The sequence below is a fragment of the Schistocerca gregaria genome, chromosome 1, assembly GCF_023897955.1.
Source record: "Schistocerca gregaria isolate iqSchGreg1 chromosome 1, iqSchGreg1.2, whole genome shotgun sequence".
Classification (NCBI taxonomy): Eukaryota; Metazoa; Arthropoda; class Insecta; order Orthoptera; family Acrididae; genus Schistocerca; species Schistocerca gregaria.
This window is the reverse complement of record NC_064920.1, coordinates 1,043,261,924-1,043,284,081: the sequence shown is the minus strand read 5'-3', so window position 1 is coordinate 1,043,284,081 and position 22,158 is coordinate 1,043,261,924. Positions and strand designations below refer to the sequence as shown.

Genomic DNA, 22,158 nt, shown 5'->3' with positions numbered 1-22,158 from the left:
TTACTAGATAAAGTAAGTTTTGTTTACAGATCGTTATCATATCTCTTAAAACATTCCCAGAATTTTCTTCTGTACTTTCAATCATTCAGTTTTGGTGTCTTATCAGCGAGAAGAAATCCATACTTATTATAGAGCCATCACTCAGCACAGGTGCTTTTAAAATCATTGAACGTCATATCTGTACTGACATGATCTTCGTAAATGTGCTTGATATTCGTTGTGTCATGTTTGAAAGCGGAAAAATACTTGCATTATCACGAATCAGTTGTTTAGGTATTTTCAAATATATCTGTAAAATACAAAATGCCCCCATATTTCTATGTCTTCGAAAGCAGAAATGATTCCATATCTCATCCTTCTTCTCACATGAAACATCAGGTGGTAATACTATTTGTTATCGCTATGTTCTGTAAATGTAACTACGTCACTCTTCATCACTATTTCTTTCAATAGCTGATGGTAGACTGGAGAAGTGTTTTGCAGAAAATATATGTGTGTTCGAAACGGAGTACATCTCGATTGGTTAATAATGTCATAATATCGGTGTTTCTCTAATCTGAAGGAAGTAATACAAACGAGCTTATTTTATTTGGTAGGAAGGAGCCGTTATTATTCAGATTCTTTTTCCTAGTGCTAACCAGTCGGTTACAATAAATTATTCGCAAAGTTGATGTTTCTTCTGCACCCTGATTTTGCAGAATATATGCATACATTACTTTGGAAGAGGTTTTATAGTGAAATATATAAACAGTCTATACTACGATTTTATCTATTTTCAATTAGATATTAATTCAGTTCCAGTGTCTTGTATGAGAGACTTATGTATGGCGACACATATGAAAAGACAGCAATTAAGATAATTTTTACATACAGTCTCTTCAGTTGGCTGAAATTCACAATGTGTATGGGGTGTCATGATTAGCAAGAACTTTTTACAGACGTTACTTGCATATAGCTGTCAGTTAGCTATCGGTCCATAGCTTTTTGAATATCATGACTTCAGCACATCTGATTTTGTAATGTATCTTTCTGCATGTGAGGTTTTTCATTATTAGTGCGTAGTTTTATACAGTGTGGAAAGTCACCTCTGCACATTGAATGACTTTCCAAATTCAATGTAAGACTTCCCACATATAGTGAGAAAATTGCAGATATTATAGAGAAATTTCTGTAGAACTGTCCACAATGATAACCTTAATCACAGGATTTCGTCCAAATGTTCAAATATGTGTGAATTCCTAAGGGACCAAACTGCTGAGGTCATTGGTCCCGAGACTACTTAATCTAACTTAAACTAACTTAACGCTAAGGACAACGCACACAGCCATGCCTGAGGGAGGACTCGAACCTCCAGTGGGAGAGGCCCGCAATCCGCGACATGGCGCCTCAAACTGTGCAGCCACTCCGAGCCACCCAGGATTTCGTGTCACTGCTGTTTACACTATACGTAATGGTGCAGAGTGAACATTTCAGATCATTATTCTTTAAACAATATGTAGTGATGTAGAGAACAAAGGGTTCAGCTTGAGGATCTGGACTCGTTATCAGTGGGTATCCCACAACATCATGTGTAATAATAATTATAGTAAAGTTACTTATAAAATCATTGTATTACAATCATATAAATATATTACTAGTCTGACTTTCAACAGTCACGTCGATTAAATATTTGAGCGTAACACTGCAGAGCGACATGAAGTGGGACAAGCATGTAGTGGCAGTTGTGGGTAAGGCGGATAGTCGTCTTCGGTTCATTTGTGGAATTTTGGGATGATCTGGTTCATCTGTAAAGGAGACCACTTATAAAACCCTAATACGACCTGTTCTTGAGTACTGCTCGAGCGTTTTGGATCCCCATCAAGTCGGATTGAGGGAGGACATAGAAGCAATTCAGAGGCGGGCTGCTAGATTTGTTACTGGTAGGTTTGATCATTGCGTGAGTGTTACGGAAATGCTTCACGAACTCGGGTGGGAGTCTCTGGAGGAAAGGAGGCGTTCTTTTCGTGAATCGCTACTGAGGAAATTTAGACAACCAACATTTGAGGCTGACTGCAGTACAATTTTACTGCCGCCAACTTACATTTCGCGGAAAGACCACAAAGATAAGATAAGAGAGATTAGGACTCGTACAGAGGCATATAGGCAGTCATTTTTCCCTCGTTCTGTTTGGGATTGGAACAGGGAGAGAAGATGCCAGTTGTGGTACGAGGTACCCTCCGCCACACCGTATGGTGGATTGCGGAGTAGATGTAGATGTAGATGTAGTCTGTGTACATGACTTAAGGGCTTACAGGAAGTCGTCTCGATGTTGTTACTTTAACGTATAATCCTTTACTGACTTTTTCAATGGATGTGTTGTAATCATTTTATAGTGAGACGTATGGCGAGAGTTGTGTGAAACTGTTTTCTCTGAATGAGGCATCCGATAAAAACATTTTACTCTATGGGAGATGGAACCCTCCCAGTTTCATCATGCAAGAAAACACGACGGGTGTTAGCCGAGAGAGCTGGAGAGTTCTGTTAGGGTAACTGTCATAAAAAGGCATCCAGGACAACAACTTTCACATCCGTACTGCAATACCTTGAAAGCTGAAAGTGTGTTAGTAACAGATAGCAAGCAATTGATATTCCCTCTGCGTATTTTTGTGTGGCATCGCATTTCATGCAAAACATTATGGCTTCACATACTATTAAAGAAGTGCAGTTTGTTGAACATTACATGGTTATTCATAAATTGATTATGTGCTAGTATGCTTCTCGAGTTGCACTTATTGGTCCATGGGATCAAATAGCGCATGATAGGGTTAGATTTAATAGGCATATTCAATAAGTGGGGAAAATCTTAACACCTGTATCAGAAACGTCTCATAAATGTAATATACGGATTAAATTAGAGCTCTCAGAACCTCAAAGCCCTAGAGCTTAAAGCAATACACGTTGTTGCATGCACATGTCTGAGACCTCGAGACACGGAAGCTAACGATATATGGTACAGCTGCAGCGTTGACAAACTGAGACGAAGCTTGAGCTTCTGTCAGTCACAGCTTGTACAACGGATAATGCTACTGTTTTGACTGTTCCACATTCCGTCTGGCTACTCTGTAGCAGAACCTACGTTCTTCTTGGATTTCGTATCATCGATCCCTCCGTAGCTGCGTTGGTTTCCTGAAGGCTTGTTAAAGTGCGTGTCTTTAGCGCGAATACATTTTCTTAGCTTACAGTATCAGGACAGAGTAAAGAATATCGACAGGCTCAGTAATATTAAGCAAGTAGTTTATTTGATCCAAGTTACAATGGCATCAGTGAGCAGCAGAGACAAGCGATCACGTCCAGGCTTCTCACTTTCCATGTCCACTGAAACAAAGAAAGAAAAAAACTAATTACATAAAGTGTTTCAAATCTTATCGTCACATAAATTTACTTCCGTCAAAAGCAGCTTATTTTATGGTTTATCTTACTTCATTTTTTACTTTGTTTACTTATTTTCTTCTCTAAGTACATTACCATCGGGCAGCATTATGTAACTACATAATTTGTTAGGCCCTAGAAGATCTGTCAGATGACGTAAACGCTAGTACCAGTGACGTTTCAGTCGTTAATATGAGTCCACATAAGGGATCGACGCAGCACGAAGGAATTATCCTATTGCGACAGAAAGCGGTAGATGTGATGTACATGTAGAGACAAACAAGTGATTACAATGTCATCAAAATTAATGATTTAACAAGAGGAAGAGCTCTACAAATTGAGCAAGTCAATAACTTGCCGGTCCACCTCTGGCCCTTACGCAAGCAATTATTCGGCTTGGCATTGATAAAGTTATTGGATCCTGAGGGATATCGTGCCAGATTCTGTCTCATTGGCACTCCAACCATCCGAGCTGGTTGGAGTGCTCTGCTCGTAATGCTCCAAACGTAGTATTTCATTAACCTCATCATTCGTCACAGTGACTGTAAAAAAAAATTGGACTGCGTAAATATTTGGACTTTGTACGGACGCTGATGATCGCGCCCCGCAAACCAAACATCAACATCATCATCATCCGAACGTTCTCGACTGAGGAGAGATCCGGAGACCTTGCCGGGCAAGGTAGGGCGTGGCAAGCACGAAGACAGCGGTAACACCTCTCGGCTCTCGTGCTGAAATGTAATACCAGGAGTGCTTGTCATGAAAGGCAACAAAACAGGGTGTAGCATATCGTCGACGAGTGGCCGTGCTGTAAGGGTGCCTCGGATGTCAACCAAAGGGATGATATGAAATAAAATAGCATCCCAGCCCATCACTCCTGGTTGTCCGGCTGCATGGCGGACGACCGTCTATCTGATATCCCACCACTATCCGGATCATGTCCAGACACATCTTCAGCCTGGAATTTCATTGATCGGAGTAGAATTGTCTTCAGCGATGTATCCCGGTTCGAGCTGAGACTCGATGGCCAGCAAGGACGTGTGTGGAAATACACCAGACAGCGGTGGGATACCAATTTGTCCCCCACTGTACGTCTCGACAACCAGGAGTAATGGTCTGGTGTGTCATTTGTTTTAGTAGCAGGACCTCTTTAGTTGTCATCCGCAGCACTCTTGCAGCACAGCGGTACGTGGGAAGCCATCCTGGGCACACATTTCCAAAAGATAATGGCCGCCCACAGACGCAGTTGGTTTCCCTTGCTTGTCTTCGTCCTTGCCAAACTCTACCTCGAACAGCAAGTCACCGTATCTATTCCCAATTAAGAATGTTTGGAACTTGATGGGCAGGACCATCCAACCACCTCGGGATTTCGACGATCTAACGCCCCGATTGGACAGAATCTAGTACGATATTCCTCAGGATGACATCCAAAAACTATCAATCAACGTCAAGCCGAATAACTGCTTGCGTAAGGGTCAGATATGTATCAAAGCTTTGTGGACTTGCTCAGTTTGTGAAGAGTGTTATTTTGAATAAATCATACAATTATTCTGAGACTGTCATCATTTGTTGTCTGTATATGTACAACACATCTACAGGTTCAGATAATTAACTCGTGGTGCGTCTTTATTTATTTATTTATTTTTGTTTACTCAGAGAATATAAACTAAGGAGTACACTTCTTCCTTTCTGTCGAGCTGCACCTCAACAAATCAGTGTAAAAAAGCACGAAAATACTCAGTTATTTATATTTGTCATCAAATAGACGGAGCTTCAATAATTATCAGGTATATTGTCAGTTAACTTTTATTTGACAATCACAATGGCTTTTTTTGTTTAATTGAAAACTTCCACTGCTGGTTTCGGTAATTACTGCCATTATTAGGTGCTATTATCCTTCTTCATTGGCCCATAATCAGTCCGAAGACGTCTTACATGTAAACGCAAAGGAACCAAGCTGCTGTAAATAATGAAGGACAGGTTCAAATGGCTCTGAGCACTATAGGACTTAACTTCTGAGGTCATCAGTCCTCTAGAAGTTAGAACTACTTAAACCTAACTAACCTAAGAACATCACACACATCCATGCCCGAGGCAGGATTCGAACCTGCGACCGTAGCGGTCGCGAGGTCCCAGACTGTTGCGCCTAGAACCGCCCGGTCACCCCGGCCGGCCATGAAGGACAGGACTGTGACCAATAAATAAATGTGAATATATTCAATAGTTAGAAAAGTAACTTTCTGCTTTCCACGTTCACAATTGTTCTTTAATGCCTTACGTTAAATTCTGATGACTGCTCAGTGACAATAACCTATTAGTTAAAGCATCAATGTGTGAGAAATTGACCCTTTGCAGAAGTGAGAGGCTTCTGTGGAAGATCAGTAAAGCCACTCCTAATATGCCCTGTAAGTAGCGTTTTTTTCGATACATCTACGTCTGCTGTAATATAGTATTAGGTGAAGGACCTATGACGGCTGATACTCACTGCTTGCCACCCCCAAAGCCGCCTCCAAAGCTGCCGCTGGAACTGGAGCTGGAGGCCTGGGAGCTGCTCTGGGAGTGGCTGCCGCTGAGACCGCCCCCGAAGCCGCCGCCCCCGTGATGGCCGCCTCCGAGACCGCCTCCGTGGCCGCCTCCGTGGCCACCGCCGCCGCCCCCGCACGTTTTGCAGCCGCCGCCTCCGCGCTTCACACGTGCTGCTGCTTCACCTGCGGGGGCAATCGTGTCATCAGAACCGTCTCTTATTGCACCCCTAAAGATCTGTGCTGTAAATCAGAGCTGAATGCAACCAGAAAGTTTCTAGTTACACTGTGTGAATATCATTCTTCTTTCTGGTTGGGTTGGGCTGTTTTGGGGGAAGAGATCAAACAGAGAGGTCATCGGTCTCATAGGATTAGGGAAGGACGAGGAAGGAAGTCGGCCGTGCCCTTTCAGAGGAATCATCCCGGCATTTGCCTTGAGCGATTTAGGGAAATCACGGAAAACCTAAGTCAGGATGGTCGGTCGCAGGATTGAACCGTCGTCCTCCCGAATGCGAGTCCAGTATGCTAACACTGCGCCACCTCGCTCGGTGTTATTTCTGACATTGCCGTCATCTTACTTGTGAGCTGAGCTCATCCATTCACAGGAGGAAATGATTAGAGCAGTAATTTGAAGCGCGCTACAATACAACACGATGTTTTTGACATACACAAAGCTATGCCGAAGCTAAAAGAAAAAACAAGTGAGAAAAGCAATGCGAGGACCGATTATGAAGCAAAATTCAAACCTATGGGTTTATTTCGTAATACTAAATTCTGCCATTGTAGCATGGTGTTTCCGTCCTTGTCAATAATTTATAAAAAAATATTGGTTGGTGTTTCTTTGTTACTGCCCTGAATATGACAGTTTTAGTGGGGAAGGCCTGCTGTGAGAGCACACGAGGGACGTTTATTACTTAAAGAGACAAAACGGCCGGCCGCTGTGGCCAAGCAGTTCTAGACACTTCAGTCTGGAACCGCGCGACCGCTACGGTAGCAGGTTCGAATCCTGCCCCTGGCGTGGATGTGTGTGATGTCCTTAGGTTTGTTAGGTTTAAGTACACTACTGGCCATTAAAATTTCTACACCACGAAGATGACGTGCTACAGATGCGAAAATTAACAGACAGCAAGAAGATACTGTGATATACAAATGATTAGCTTTTCAGAGCATTCACACAAGGTTGGCGCCCATGGCGACACCTACAACGTGCTGACATGAGGAAAGTTTCCAACTGATTTCTCATACACAAACAGCAGTTGACCGGCGTTGCCTGGTGAAACGTTGTGTGATGCCTCGTGTATGGAGGAGAAATGCGTACCATCACGTTTCTGACTTTGATAAAGGTCGGATTGTAGCCTATCGCGATTGCGGTTATCGCATTACTGCTCGCGTTGGTCGAGGTCCAATGACTGTTAGCAGAATATGGAATCGGTGGCTTCAGGACGGTAATACGGAACGCCTTGCTGGATCCCAGCGGCCTCGTATCACTAGCAGTCGAGATCACAGACATCTTATCGGCATGGCTGTAACGGATCGTGCAGCCACGTCTCGATCCCTGAGTCAACAGATGTGGACGTTTGCAAGACAACAACCATCTGCACGAACAGTTCGATGACGTTTGCAGCAGCATGGACTATCAACACGGAGACCATGTCTGCGGCTACCCTTGACGCTGCATCACAGACAGGAGCGCCTGTGATGGTGTACTCAACGACGAACCCTGCACGAATGGCAAAACGTCATTTTTACGGATGAATCCAGGTTCTGTTTACAGCATCATGATGGTCGCATGCGTGTTTGGCGACATCGCGGTGAACGCACATTGGAAGCGTGTATTCGTCATCGCCATACTGGCGTATCACCCGCCGTGATGATATGGGGTGCCATTGGTTACACGTCTCGGTCACCTCTTGTTCGCATTGACGGAACTTTGAACAGTGGACGTTACATTCCATATGTGTTACGACCCGTGGCTCTACCCTTCGTTCGATCCCTGCGAAACCCTACATTTTAGCAGGATAATGCGCGACCGCATGCAGCAGGCACTGTACAGGCCTTTCTGGATACAGAAAATGTTCGACTGCTGCCCTGGCCAGCACGATCTCCAGATCTCTCACCAGTTGAAAACGTCTGGTCAATGGTGGCCGAGCAACTGGCATGTCACAATATGACAGTCACTACTCTTGATGAACTGTGGTATCGTGTTGTAGCTGCATGGGCAGCTGTACCTGTACACGCCAGCTCCTTTTTTGACTGAATGCCCAGGCATATCAAGGCCGTTATTACTGCCAGAGGTGGTTGTTCTGGGTACTGATTTCTCAGGATCTATGTACCCACATTGTGTGGAAATGTAATCACATGTCATAGTATAAAATATTTGTCCAATGAATACCCGTTTATCATCTGCATTTCTTCTTGGTGTAGCAATGTTAATGGCCAGTAGTGTAGTTCTATGTTCAAGGGGAGCGATCACCTCAGATGTTAAGTCCCATAGTGCTCAGAGCCATTTGAAGCCTTTTAGACAAAAATATGTAGAAAAAAAGTGTTTCTAAGGAATGGAGCATTTACTTTTTCTTAAAAATTCCCATGTATATCAATACGTTTGTCCCAATGATAAGCTGGTTTTTTAATACCTGATACAAAGATATACTTGTGTTGTTAGGACGATTTTTCCGCTTAGTTCTTGTTGTTTTTCCACCTAATCTCTCCTTGAGTGGACCAAACAGAAGGAAATCCGAATGAGCCAAATCTGGACTGTAGGAAGGATGTTGTAGTACCTCCCAACTCAATGGTTTCTTGGACAGCTGGGCAGTGCGAGGGCGGGCGTTGTCGTGTAGCAACATCACGCCTTTTCTTCAAGACCCTTGGCGTTTTTGTCTTATTGCTGGCTTTAGTTTGTTAATCAGCATGTCTGACTAGTGGGTACTGTTTACTGTAAGCTGGTCTTCCAATTAACCAAAAAAGACAACATCTTGGGCATCCCAAAAGACGGTTAATAAGACTTCTGACGCTCATGTTCTGAATTTCTTTTGGTCAGGTGTGCTGGTGTGTTTCCATTCCATGCTTTGTCTTCTGTTTCAGAATGGTGAATCTAAGTTTCATTACACGTCGAAATATTGTTCAGAAAAGGCTATTTTACCTTCCATTACGTTCTCTCAGTACTTACACACTTTAAGTCTCGTTAACTTGTGTTTTTGCATTAACTCTTTCAGAACTCTCATTGCACTTGTTTTGCTGTACTTGAACTAGTTACTGATGACGTTAGGAACTGTGGCAACCGTTAGAGCAAGAGTTTTTGGTATGCGTCCAACTGTAACACTTCGGCCTTCACGAATGTGTTCGTCAATGCGGGTTTCCAGCGAAGGAGTTAACACTTCAGCTGCCCAGTCAGGAAGCCGCTCTCCAGTCACTGAGGTTCGACCATTTCTGCGTTCCTCTACCCACTTACAAAAATTTCCGCTGTACGTACATCTTTCACCGTACTGTAACATAATTTGAAAATAGATCTTAGCAGGTTTTTCACACACAGAAAGCAAAAACGGATAACTAAACGTTCTTCAACTAATGTGGGAACTTTAAGAGGACGCGGCACCGTTATTTGCAAGATTATAAGCAAAATAATTTTTATCCGTCAGTGTTGTACTCAGCTTATCCAACGGATGCCAACTCAAAGTCGAGAAAGTAGAAAACTCTTCCAAAAGATTTCACATCTAAATCAGTATATCTAATTACTGAATGTCCCTCGTAGAGACCAAAGAGATAGTATACCTGGAGTGGATTTGCCACGTTACAAAGCGCTCCTTGAGATGCTACCCTGAACTATAGACTCCAAGGAGGTGTCGTGAAATTTTCAAGATCCTACATATTTTTAAGCCTAACATCTCTTCAGCCAAATACCAGACTAGCTGATAGAGGGACAGGAAGTGTTTCCAATTGGAAATAACCAGGAAATGATTTCGAATTCGCTTACGTAAAGTTTAAGATACAGGGAGTACACTAGGATGTGATACTTGTACCTGGAACCTCAGTTCACGGCGGAAGTCATCTGGCAAAATTAGAACTTACATAACCATTATGTGAAAAATTGATCTAGAAGAAAGAAGGTTTATCTGGATACTGGTATGCAGAAATTCGTTCTATTTTCTACCCGTAGGATAGCATATAATGCAATACAGTAGCTGTGGATTAGTAGTTTATGGGTTTGAATTTTGTACACAGAAAATTGTCCTCTAATGTCAACGTCAAATGAATGATAAGCACACCATACTTAAGATTTAAGTAAAACTAAACTGTTTATGTAACAGTAACTGCGATTTGACTGTTTGATATGCTTCATTATACGATCTGGATTTCAGCCTCAGACTATTGTCAAGTGTTACAAATGACTGATTTTTATTTCACACTTGTATCTCCTTAATAAATCTTCCAAGTCGCCAGCCAATTATCATGTCACAAAAAAAGTTCTCACCTTTACCTGCGAAACACCAGGTTTATATGACTGAAGACGTATATTTTAGTGATGAATTGCGTGATTTTTGATATTTGCAACACTTGAAAATGGCCCAAGGCTGAAACCTAGATCGTGTAATAAAGCAAATCATAGAGTCAAATAGCGGTCATATCTTTCCATAGGTTTTATATGACTTTGGTTGTACTTGAATAAAAACTCATCGATTGTTTCTCAAACGTTTCTCTCCACATCCTATATTGTTCTCAAAAATTGGTGTCTATCGGATACTTTTTGAGTAGACAGAGGTAGATTAAAATAAGCGAAGATTATTTCTAAAGTGATTTCATATCGCGTCGTGCCCTTTCTGCAACTGATCGTGTGGAACTGTAGAACTACTGATTAATAAAACGGCTACGAGATGGAGTATACTAAATGTTCTGTACAATAACTTAGTTTGTGGTTCTAATTACTAAAAATTGACAGTTGGATATTTTTTCATAGTCATTTTACGCATTATCTATTACTATCCTAGACCACTCGTTTTTGTATTGACTAAGAAAGAATGGTGGAGGTTTGTTGAACATAAATCATAATCAGGGCGCTACTGCCTGTGTTACATTCCTTTTCTGTAAGCATTGTACAGCTCGCCTTGATACTGATCTTCAGTTTTATGTCACATGAGTTCCATATCAAAGCTGTTAATCAGCCTGAAGCTCAGCTATGGGCCGCTCGTGAGACGAATTAACGACGGTTACTGTGTGACGTCTCCTAGCTTGGTTGTGGTTTCCACGTTGTGTTGTGTACTGGTTTAAGTGGAAAGTGGACTAGGTATTCGTAAAGCGAAGCGTAAGCGATAAAAGACAAAATCCCGTTAAACACGATCCGTAGGTGAATGACAGCCCTCTGGTTATAATGAAGATGGGACATAGGTCATTCTACCTTAGAGGTAACAAACCTAAGACGGTCAGATTAACGATCCAGTTATGAAAAGGAAAAAAAATAGAAGGGTACAAATCCACCATTGCAATGCAAACTATGTTAGGCATGGAACACGAGTTTTAGAAAGAGAATAATTTCAAAAGATTCAATACTTACTGACGAGTGCCTTTCTCAAAGAATATAGACGCAATAATGATGTTTGAGGCCCGTCTTAGCATAAAGGAAGTAAAAGTGTCAACATCCATCGTATGTGATCTTTGCGAAGAGTAAGCAGAAGTGCCAACATTCATCGTATGGGAATAGCGGAAAATCTTTAAACACATCTAATATAAAAGTACGTCATAGTGATTTGCCTGTAACACAAAATTTCAAACCGAAGTAAATGATCACAGCAAAGACTTTAATAAGCAACTAACATATCTTCCAGGAACTGAGTGTCCTCGTCTTTCGATTGTAACAGACGTTTCTGACGATAGCAAAACTTCGACATATCTTAGTTACTGCAAACATGTATTTTTGTACAACATGCGAAAAACTTTTCCATGCATGACCTACTGACTTATTACTATCTTCTCTCTGGCGTCTGTGAAGAAGCTTCGGACCGTTAATTGCAAGACTGAAACGTTGATATAGGAATTCATGCCTGTAAATGGATTCAAATACCGTGTACATGTGACTCATTTCAGCGTGATTTGAAAAGACCATCTCTGTAAGTTTTAATATCTTAGGCATTAAATCTCTTTGAAAGTCATATTGACAATGCTTCACGGGTTCCAGCATATCAGACAGTTCCGCTTACTGTACTGAATAGGAGCTATCTTAAATACTGTGGGAATAGGGCATGGAGGATGCAGTGATAGTTGGAACAAATTGTTTCCTCATTTCATTTTCATTCGGCTCCGCGTAATGCAGCTGGAATTTTCTGAACAGTTATTACGTAAGGTCACTTAGTACCAGCTTATTACGTCCTGTTAGCTTTGCTGCCAGTACCCTTTCACTTATCCCCGAACATCTGCTCAGTCACTGTCTCTTTATGAAGTACACAGTTAAATATAAGCATCGTAAGAAACCGTTCGTCTTGAATCAACCGTTTGCTCTGCAGCGCTGTGTGGTGAAACCCTCTGCAAATGTAAATTGTGTGATAAACGAGGAATCGTACCAACTCCTTTAGAAACTGATCGTTCTTAGAATTCCTTATGGCCAAAATTCTTGTGAAAAGTAAAAGTTCGATGTCGGCTTTGTTTGATACGAAATTTTAATGTACTAGTAAGCATAACCTGTCACGGGGAAGATGCTTTTCTCACACAATAATTTGTAGCAGAGGAAGAATGTCCTCAGTAGCAGCCTAATTTAAGATGTCATCATTCACCCAGTGCAAAGACACTCCAGAAGCGTTCAACCGCCAAGAACAGAGGTAGCATGAAATCAGTGTAAAATGTAGTTGACAACTAAACACTTTTGTTCATGACACCAATTATTCCAACACCAGAAATATCATCTGACCACTTGTTTTTCTAAAACTGAGAACTCTGCTTATGTGGCTAATAAATCAAATATTGGGAAAGATCAAGAATCAATATGTAATATTTAAGACCCTACACTTACAGAGCACCTTGAAACTGGCCCTATCTGTACAGCACGCTGGAGAAATTGAAACCACAGCATATATATGAATTATTACGGCGAAACAGAAGAAACTATAAAAACATGCAGTTATTGTGACAGTGCACAGTTCACAAAATGCAGTGCCTCTGATAAAGAAAAATGAAGGTCTGTAGACACAACTGATAATAACGTTTGTTTACAGAATCTCTGCATCAATTATCACTATGTAACGAAGAGGAAAGTAAGCAGTTTCGCTCGAAGGTTTTTTAGTCCTCGCTTCAGCAGCAGCACTTTGTAATACCGAGAAGCAAAATTAGATTTATGATTGTCCTCTTTGGCAACCGACAGAATTTGTTTACAACATAAAGTTCTGCAAAATCTAATGTGTGTGAATTACTGATGGACCAAACTGCAGAGGTCCATCGGTCCCTTGACTTACACAGGACTTAAACTGACTTATGCTAAGAACACCACACACACCTATGCCCGAGAGACGACTCGAATTTCTGGCGAGAGGGACCACGCAATCTGTAACATGAAGCCTCAAACCGCGCGGCCACTGCGCGCGGGTAAGCTTTACAGTACAAGGTGCTAGTGACATTACGAAATAATGTTCTATGTGAGATTTCATGTTTGCTGTGCATCAATTACCTCAAGCATTTCGTCGCTTACAGTGTGACTTAACTACAGGAAAGAAAGTCTCGTAAAATAGCTATGAAAACCTACGGCAGTACAGAAAGCGATTTCTAGAACCATAATCACGTGACATTAACTGAAGAAATCAATAAAACCATTAAACAGTTACTATTATGTCGTACCTTCAGCCATTTACGGTTTTGATGTTTCCTGAGGAGATAATAATAATATTTTCCTTTTATTAATATCGGGCGTTGTTCCGTTGAAGGAACATTTTGTATAAGAGGAAATGTGGACATTCTAATGAAATGAAAGCCCTTTTCGTATAAATTCATGAGATGAAATGTGAGATAATTTATACAGAAAATTCACCAAATTTCTTCTCCAAGAAATGTTGACAACAATGAAAACAAGAGAGGATCTGCTGTAGAAAATGTTCTCACCAATAACTGTACCCAAGATATGGGTGTAGAGATAAGTGACACATGTATCTGTAAGAAAGAGTTATGGCTTTTGAACTTACCATCTGCAGCCTGAGAAGCAGCTGGTACTTCTTCAGATGGTACCTTCTCTTCGTGGACTTTCACGGTTTCTTCATTAACATCTGGCGTCGGTGAAGCATCTGGAAGACAAGCATTGTGTTCAGTGAGTTAGATGGTGAGGAAGTGTATTCAGTTAACGAATACGATGGTAGGAAAAACGAGAAAGGGAGACGCTATTGACAACTTGAGACCTATATTAAGAATGTAATGAGCACGTGTAATACCGAAATGGCGCAATTTCTTTTAGCCGTAGAAAAACGTCATGATAATATAAATGTTCCTAAACTGTCAAGATCCAAATTCTATAAATCAATTATTAGTTTAATTGTTGTTTGTCTCTCCCTTGAACTGACTTTCCACATTTTCGCTCTCTAAATTTTGTTTAAACAATTGTCAATTAGTTTCCCACAATCAAAGTATTCCACTCACGTCTTCCTTACAAGGATACCATAGTCACTACTCACCCCTCACACGAATGGGTGATGGCGAGTGCAACACAATCACATACACGAATACACAGAGGGGTGAGTGGCCACGCCCTTGTGTAAGAGTTTCTTAAACTATTATCCTCCCTTCAGTGCACAGTTGTCGAATTATGCGTATTTGTACTGTAGTGATCCAGCTCCTCGCCATGATTAGAGTTCGACATTTTGGTGCGATGACCAAACAAATCCTGTTTCGTGAAATATGTGTTATTGTTTTTGGTTGTGGTCTTCAGTCCTGAGACTGGTTTGATGCAGCTCTCCATGCGACTCTATCCTGTGCAAGCTTCTGCATTTCCCAGTACCTACTGCAACCTACATCCTTCTGAATCTGCTTAGTGTATTCATCTCTTGGTCTCCCTCTACGATTTTTACCCTCCACGCTTCCCTCCAATACTAAATTGGTGATCCCTTGATGCCTCAGAACATGTCCTACCAACCGATCCCTTCTTCTGGTCAAGTTGTGCCATAAACTTCTCTTCTCCCCAATCCTATTCAGTACTTCCTCATTAGTTATGTGATCTACCCATCTAATCTTCGGCATTCTTCTGTAGCACCACATTTCGAAAGCTTCTATTCTCTTTTTGTCCAAACTATTTATCGTCCATGTTTCACTTCCGTACATGGCTACACTCCATACAAATACTTTCAGAAATGACTTCCAGACACTTAAATCTATACTCGATGTTAACAAATTTCTCTTCTTCAGAAACGCTTTCCTTGCCATTGCCAGTCTACATTTTATATCCTCTCTACTTCGACCATCATCAGTTATTTTGCTCCCCAAATAGCAAAACTCATTTACTACTTTAAGTGTCTCATTTCCTAATCTAATTCCCTCAGCATCGCCCGACTTAATTCGACTACATTCCATTATCCTCGTTTTGCTTTTGTTGATGTTCATCTTATATCCTCCTTTCAAGACACTGTCCATTTCGTTCAACTGCTCTTCCAAGTCCTTTGCTGTCTCTGACAGAATTACAATGTCATCGGCGAACCTCAAAGTTTTTATTTCTTCTCCATGGATTTTAACACCTACTCCGAATTTTTCTTTTGTTTCCTTTACTGCTTGCTCAATATACAGATTGAATAACATCGGGGAGAGGCTACAACCCTGTCTCACTCCCTTCCCAACCACTGCTTCCCTTTCATGCCCCTCGACTCTTATAACTGCCATCTGGTTTCTGTACAAATTGTAAATAGCCTTTCGCGCCCTGTATTTTATCCCTGCCACCTTTATAATCTGAAAGAGAGTATTCCAGTCAACATTTTCAAAAGCTTTCTCTAAGTCTACAAATGCTAGAAACGTAGGTTTGCCTTTCCTTAACCTTTCTTCTAAGAGAAGTCGTAAGGTCAGTATTGCCTCATGTGTTCCAGTATTTCTACGGAATCCAAACTGATCTTCCCCGAGGTCGGCTTCTGCCAGTTTTTCCATTCGTCTGTAAAGAATTAGTGTTAGTATTTTGCAGCTGTGGCTCATGATACTGATAGTTAGGTAATTTTCACATCTGTCAACGCCTGCTTTCTTTGGGATTGGAATTATTATATTCTTCTTGAAGTCTGAGGGTATTTCACCTGTTTCGTACATCTTGCTCACCAGATGGAAGAGTTTTGTCAGGACTGGCTCTCCCAAGGCCGTCAGTAGGTCCAATGGAATGTGGTCTACTCCGGGGGCCATGAAATATGTGATAGACAAAACGGCTAATGTCTTATCAGGTCATTAAAAAATCAAATAATATCAGTCTGATTTAATGAATTAAACTGATAGGTAAAAAGTCTTTACTAGTACATAATATTGGTTCATTTCACAAAATGTTTCGGTTTATACTTTTAGTAATGTTCCCTCAAATTTATCCAGGAAGAAAATTTTGTTAATTCTCTGGAAACTGAAACTTCCAAGGACGTTTTCCGCATGACATACAAATTATTTTCGTCCTACCTCTTGTAAGTAATGGTGGAATTGAAATATGTACTACATTCATCGTCGCAAATATTTTTCTTTAGATTATTAGTACAAAATGAAGTGATTTATATTGAAAATGTTTCGTTACTTCTCTGCTTGCTGAGCTGTGAGCCACAGAAAGACCTGTCACTTTCCATAATGCTACCATGACTTTCTCTTTGATGACATGTCCACCGAAATAACAGACTATGAATACATAGGAAAAAGTTATTATTTTTGTAAGTATACTACATTAAACTGTTTCTTGGCTTAATTTTTTTTAAAATTTCGGACGTGTTGTACTTTTAAATCACGTTAGTGCTAGCGCAGACAACTTATTTTGGCACCCATCAAAGACCCGACAACAGTAGTACAGGAAGGACTACACCAGACTCTGATGCAAGCTCATTCTCAAAAATGAGACTACAATGTCATTTGCAACTGACAGATCTCTTAAGGAGTACGACCTTAAATTTAATGTTATGACACAGCGGAAATGCGCTATTGGTGTAGAGGCGAAAGCTAAGTTTGGGTATTTACTTATTTTTCATGTTCAGCTTATGCCGTTCAGACTTCCTCATATCGCTCCAGAGCTACACGTATACCGTTGTTTTTGTTTTATTGTTTCAGAAAATTTATTATTACTAATACCGATTTAAAACAAGATATTAATGCACACATAAAATAGAGCCATAATAATGAGTTATTACGGCAAATTAAGTTGTTAGAAAGAGAAATGCAAGTTGAACAGCCCAGCTAGGGAGATGGTAAACGTCCGGTGGGAAATGAGAGCAGTCATTTCTAATGGAGTAAACGTGCCTTCAGACTCAAGGACAGATATTTTTTCGATTTTGGAAATAAGCCATTAGTTTTCTTTTGACGATAGAGTTGTGTTTCTGTTGTGTGATAGATACAGGGAGATCATTTAAAACCTGAGTGACAACCGTGAATAAGATTATAGAGAAGGTGGCTGTGTGAATAAATGAAACAGAAATGATTTTGCTATGATGGGATGTATCGTTGATTCTGTTTACTTTCTCAAACAACATTTAATTGCCACTTGGCATATCTGTGTGACCAGTGAGCAAATAGTCTTTAACACCTAAAAATGTTAAATGTTTAGATAATGACACTATTGTTTGAAAAATTAGATGTACAATTTTTTTGTCAAAATTGTGGAATAATTAGCCCTGTTTCTCCACTCATCGAGTTTGCTATTGAACAGTTAATATTTTCAAGTATGTCATAGAGGACCCACTGATGGTGTAATAATTAGACATATTTAGGCGAAGAAATTGAGAGGTATCTGTATTCCTAAAAACAGGTGAAATTCATTCCTATAGTTACTCTGCAAAACAAGTGTACTTTATTTCGAACAATGCTAATCAACAAAGATTATACAAAAATATTGTTTATTTGTTTTGGATCATGTTGTCTCTGTGAAAACGGTACAAAAAATTAAATATAATTACCCATTTGTACCACGGTATTCAGAGTTATACTTGAAGAAAGATGAAGCATGCAGTCGTATATGCGTTGTGTGAAGCGTTGTGGAAGTGTCAGCTACTAATGATTTGTGTGAGTCTTCTAATCTGTACACAAATATGGTTTATCGTTAATTTAATTGGATTATTCTGTAAACTTAAGGGTTTTGAATTTAATTAACGTTTTTAGTCGCTTCAAAATAATTAGAACCACATACTTTGCACCAGATACGAACGCTATTGGCAGTTTACACAAAGAACAGATGCTGTTGGTTTAAATGCTCGTACTGAGCGAAATATTGTCCTCTACGTTTCGAGGTGCAGTTGTGATTTCCGTCATTCCGTCAGTGTATAAAGCGAACATCAGGTTAACGACTGTTGAATTTGTATGCCAGGAAACCTGAACGTGATTTATAAGTGGTTCCCCATACTCATCTGGACAGTGCTGGACTGTTCCCCATTTTTCAAAAATGGTTCAAATGGCTCTGAGTACTATGGAACTTAACATCTGAGGTCATCAGTCCCCTAGAACTTAGAACTACGTAAACTTAACTAACCTCAGGACATCACAGACATCCATGCCAGAGGCAGGATTCGAACCTGGGACTGTAGCGATCGCGCGGTTCCAGACTGAAGGACCTAGAACCGCTCGGCCACGCCGGCCGGCCCCCCATATTTATCTCAGCAACACAACACACAATAACAGGGGGATGTCGCAGTTATGATACACTGGTCCCGTATGTGGGAGCGTGGGGTTTCCGAACACCCATCCAGTCACCCAGAGTTGTTTTCTGTTGCTACTGTAAAACGATTAAGGCAACTGCCGGGCTTATTCCTTTAAAATTAACATAGCCTATTGCCTTTCCTTTTCTTCCCTAGGACGTGGGTCTGTCTCTAGTGACGTCACCGTCGTTGGGAAGCTGAACTGTAGTATCCTCTTCTGCCTTTTACATCACACGGAACAAAACGTACGAGAATCGCTTTTAGAGTTACACGAATTTCCCTCTCATTATTAGAAAACGTACCTATTTGGTGACAAGAATTAAATGTTAAATGTATGGGGACTGATTTCTATCGCAAGAGCAACTCTAAGAAATGAAGAAGTTGTAACACTGGTATTTATACGCTTTTAATCATCATTTGAAATATGAAGGAAAATCTAGGGGAATTAACGTTCAACGTGCAAAGAGTATATCAGGCTACAGTGGCCAAACTTGGAATCCAAATGTATGAAGGAAATCATTTTGATAGAATTAGAATGCACATAATTAGACCGTAAGTCTGCATCAAAATACGAAATAGCTATCAGCGTCCCTCAGGGAAGCGTGATAGGACCACATGTAGTCTCAGTAACTACAAATGAATAGTTGGGCGCCTGGAGTAGGCTATGGCTATGCAGTCACCATCAAATTGAGCTCTCACGCCTGGCTCTGTCATCGCATGTAGCAAGAAGGTGGGCCCACACTACAAAGATAAAACAAATTTTATCATCGCCCTACTTTATACGAACTAGATACACGGTTAATTGTGATCCTTGTGGATGGAAATAAATGCTAACTTACGTGAACGTACTCACTTTGAAATGAGTGTCTTCTCTTAAAAGAAGTAGACAGTCGAAAGGTCTGATATAGCTACGGGGTCTGTCATGAGAGCACCAGGTGGTGGTGTCTTCGCCGTAATGGTAGATTCCAGCAGCATTGAACTACAGTTTTAACATATTCATGGGATAATTTGTCTAAACATTACAATACCATTAAAAAGTTTTTTAGAATTCCATTAAAAAGTATACAGTTTCTTTAAGGAGGGGTAGGACGTCAAACCGGTCGACTTGGAGCAGGAGAGGCACCACAGGACATTTTATTTCCTACTGTCTATACTTTTACAAATAAATTCATAAAACTTTGTCAGCATGACCAGGAAGGATTCAGAATTCACACTCATAGCAATGGAAGTGCAAAAACATAGCAAAATAATTTTTTTTACATATGAAATTTCAACATTTTTTCACTTACTGTTGGCTGCATTTGTTGCTATAGGTACATTTTTCTTCACAAGTAAGAGAGATTCTTTGATGAATTTTGCACAGCATACAAACCATACTTACAGGTGTATGAAACTCTAGAATTTTCCAAATCTATTAAAAACTGTGGTAAAAATTGAGATAATTAACTAGAAAATATGATTTTTTTCTAGACATAAAGTTTAAAACGTAACAGCTCATTCATTTTTTCATAAATTACATAGATTCTAGAGTTTTAGCTACCTGTAAGTATGATTTGTTTGCTGTGCAAAATTCATCGAACAGTCTCTCTTACTTATGAAGGAAAGTGTACCTATATCAACAAATACAGCCAATAGTAAGCGAAAAAATGACGAAATTTCACATGTTAAAAAAATATTTTGTTATGTTTTTGAACTTCCGCTGCTATGAGTGTGAATCCTTCCTGGTCATACTGACAAAATTCCATTAATTTAATTATAAAAGTATAGAGAGTCGAAATTAAAATGTCCTGTGGTACCTCTCCTGCTCCAAGTCGGCACGTTTGACGTCGTACCCCCTTCAAACGAACGGTAATGTCTTCAGACCATATATATATTGAAGGAATTACCTTTAAACGGAATTCCAAAAAGGAGTTATCAGCCGAGCAATGTTTCGACACATTTTCTAGTCGTCATCTTTCTTCGGAGTGTCCACCTCATGTGAAGATCACCAGTAGAAAACTTGTCGAAACATTGCCTCTGAACGACGCCTTCACGTGTCTTATAATCTGAGAAAACTTCACCATCGAGATTGGCAGAGAAAGTCTGTATTTCCATATTTGGTTAAATGGGCATAGGAGTCTTGGTGGAAGACCCTATATGTTTGCTCAGAGAAATGTATAACTAGCACGAATACCTCTGACTAGCGTGAAACTGTTGACAACTGCTCGCAGTAGGATGTCTTACCCGTCCAGGAGAGGAGGAGGACGCAGAGCACGGCTGCGAGAGCGATCTGTGTCAGGCACCTCATGTTGCGGACTGTGTCTGACCAGTGCAGTAGGCGGCCTTTTATAGAACGGTCGCGGCGTGCACCGTCACGCTGCCCAAGAGCACACGGGGTGTTTCCCCTCTACTCGCAGGCGGGCGAGCGTCTGCGACGGGCTTATCTGCAACGTCGCTGTCCTTGGACCCCCAGCTGGGGCCAATTTGGCTTTGTGATCTCGATTAGGGCTTCGCATACCCCGCTCCTACGGACGTCAGTGCTGGAGCTCCTATTCACGAGTTCCGAGAAGCCTCCATTTCCTCAAATCTCTCCTGTCATATTTCAGTTGCACGTTCATCATTTGGGCCGTTCGAGTCGCTGACCCCAGGTCTGAGAGCTGCCGCGGCAGATGCACAGACTCGCATGTGTGATACGAAATCTTAAAACGTACTTGGGAAACACTTGTTTCATGGTACTGGGTATCGCAAGAATAGTTTGTCAATGTCTATAAGTGCATCAGCGTAATTATACACTGTAGGATTCGCACAAATAATTATTAAATGTAAAATCTGTACTCGATTTTGAGTTCGTCTCTGGTTCGTAGGTCGGATGTGATCTGTAATGTATACGATTCATAAAAGCTAAAGCTTCTACGATGATATTGGACGATAATAGAAGTAAAATAATTCCAGTAAACACGTGTCTGCATACAAGTCGTTTGGGAGATAACTGCGAATGTGTGGGAGAACCAGTATGAAATATTGTTCTAATCGGTACAAAAGTATAAAGAGCTGCGTCTTCAGGCCACGAGTGGCCTACCGCGACCATCCCACCGCCGTGTCATCCTTAAGGGGGTTGCGGATAGGAGGGGCGTGAGGTCAGCACACCGCTCTCCCTGTCGTTATGACCGAAGACGCTCCTGAGTTGGCTGAGTGCACAACGAAAAATGGCAACAACGCATGGCTGCTGGATGGTCACCCACCCAAGCGCCGACCACACCCAACAGCGCTTAACTTCGGTGATCTTACGGTAACCGGTGTATCCAGCGCGGCAAGACCGTTGCTGGTACAAAAGTATATCAAATGAAACTTTTCGATCAAGCCCCCATGTAACTGCACTCAAATATCACACGCGGTGCATGTATGATGGAGCACTGGCACACTGCTGATTTAAGACTACATCTGAT

General features: G+C 41.0%; 1 protein-coding gene across 1 annotated transcript; it reads right to left on the bottom strand.

Annotated features, from left to right (window-relative positions):
• Window positions 1-3,256: 3,256 nt before the first annotated feature.
• Window positions 3,257-21,065, bottom strand: LOC126280541 (holotricin-3-like). The gene is made up of 4 exons (XM_049979774.1): window positions 20,957-21,065; window positions 14,084-14,182; window positions 5,894-6,116; window positions 3,257-3,354 (listed from the first exon to the last, which is right to left on the bottom strand). The coding sequence occupies exons 1-4, from the start codon at window positions 21,018-21,020 to the stop codon at window positions 3,339-3,341; spliced, it is 402 nt and encodes a 133-aa protein (XP_049835731.1). The 5' UTR covers window positions 21,021-21,065; the 3' UTR covers window positions 3,257-3,338.
• Window positions 21,066-22,158: the final 1,093 nt, after the last annotated feature.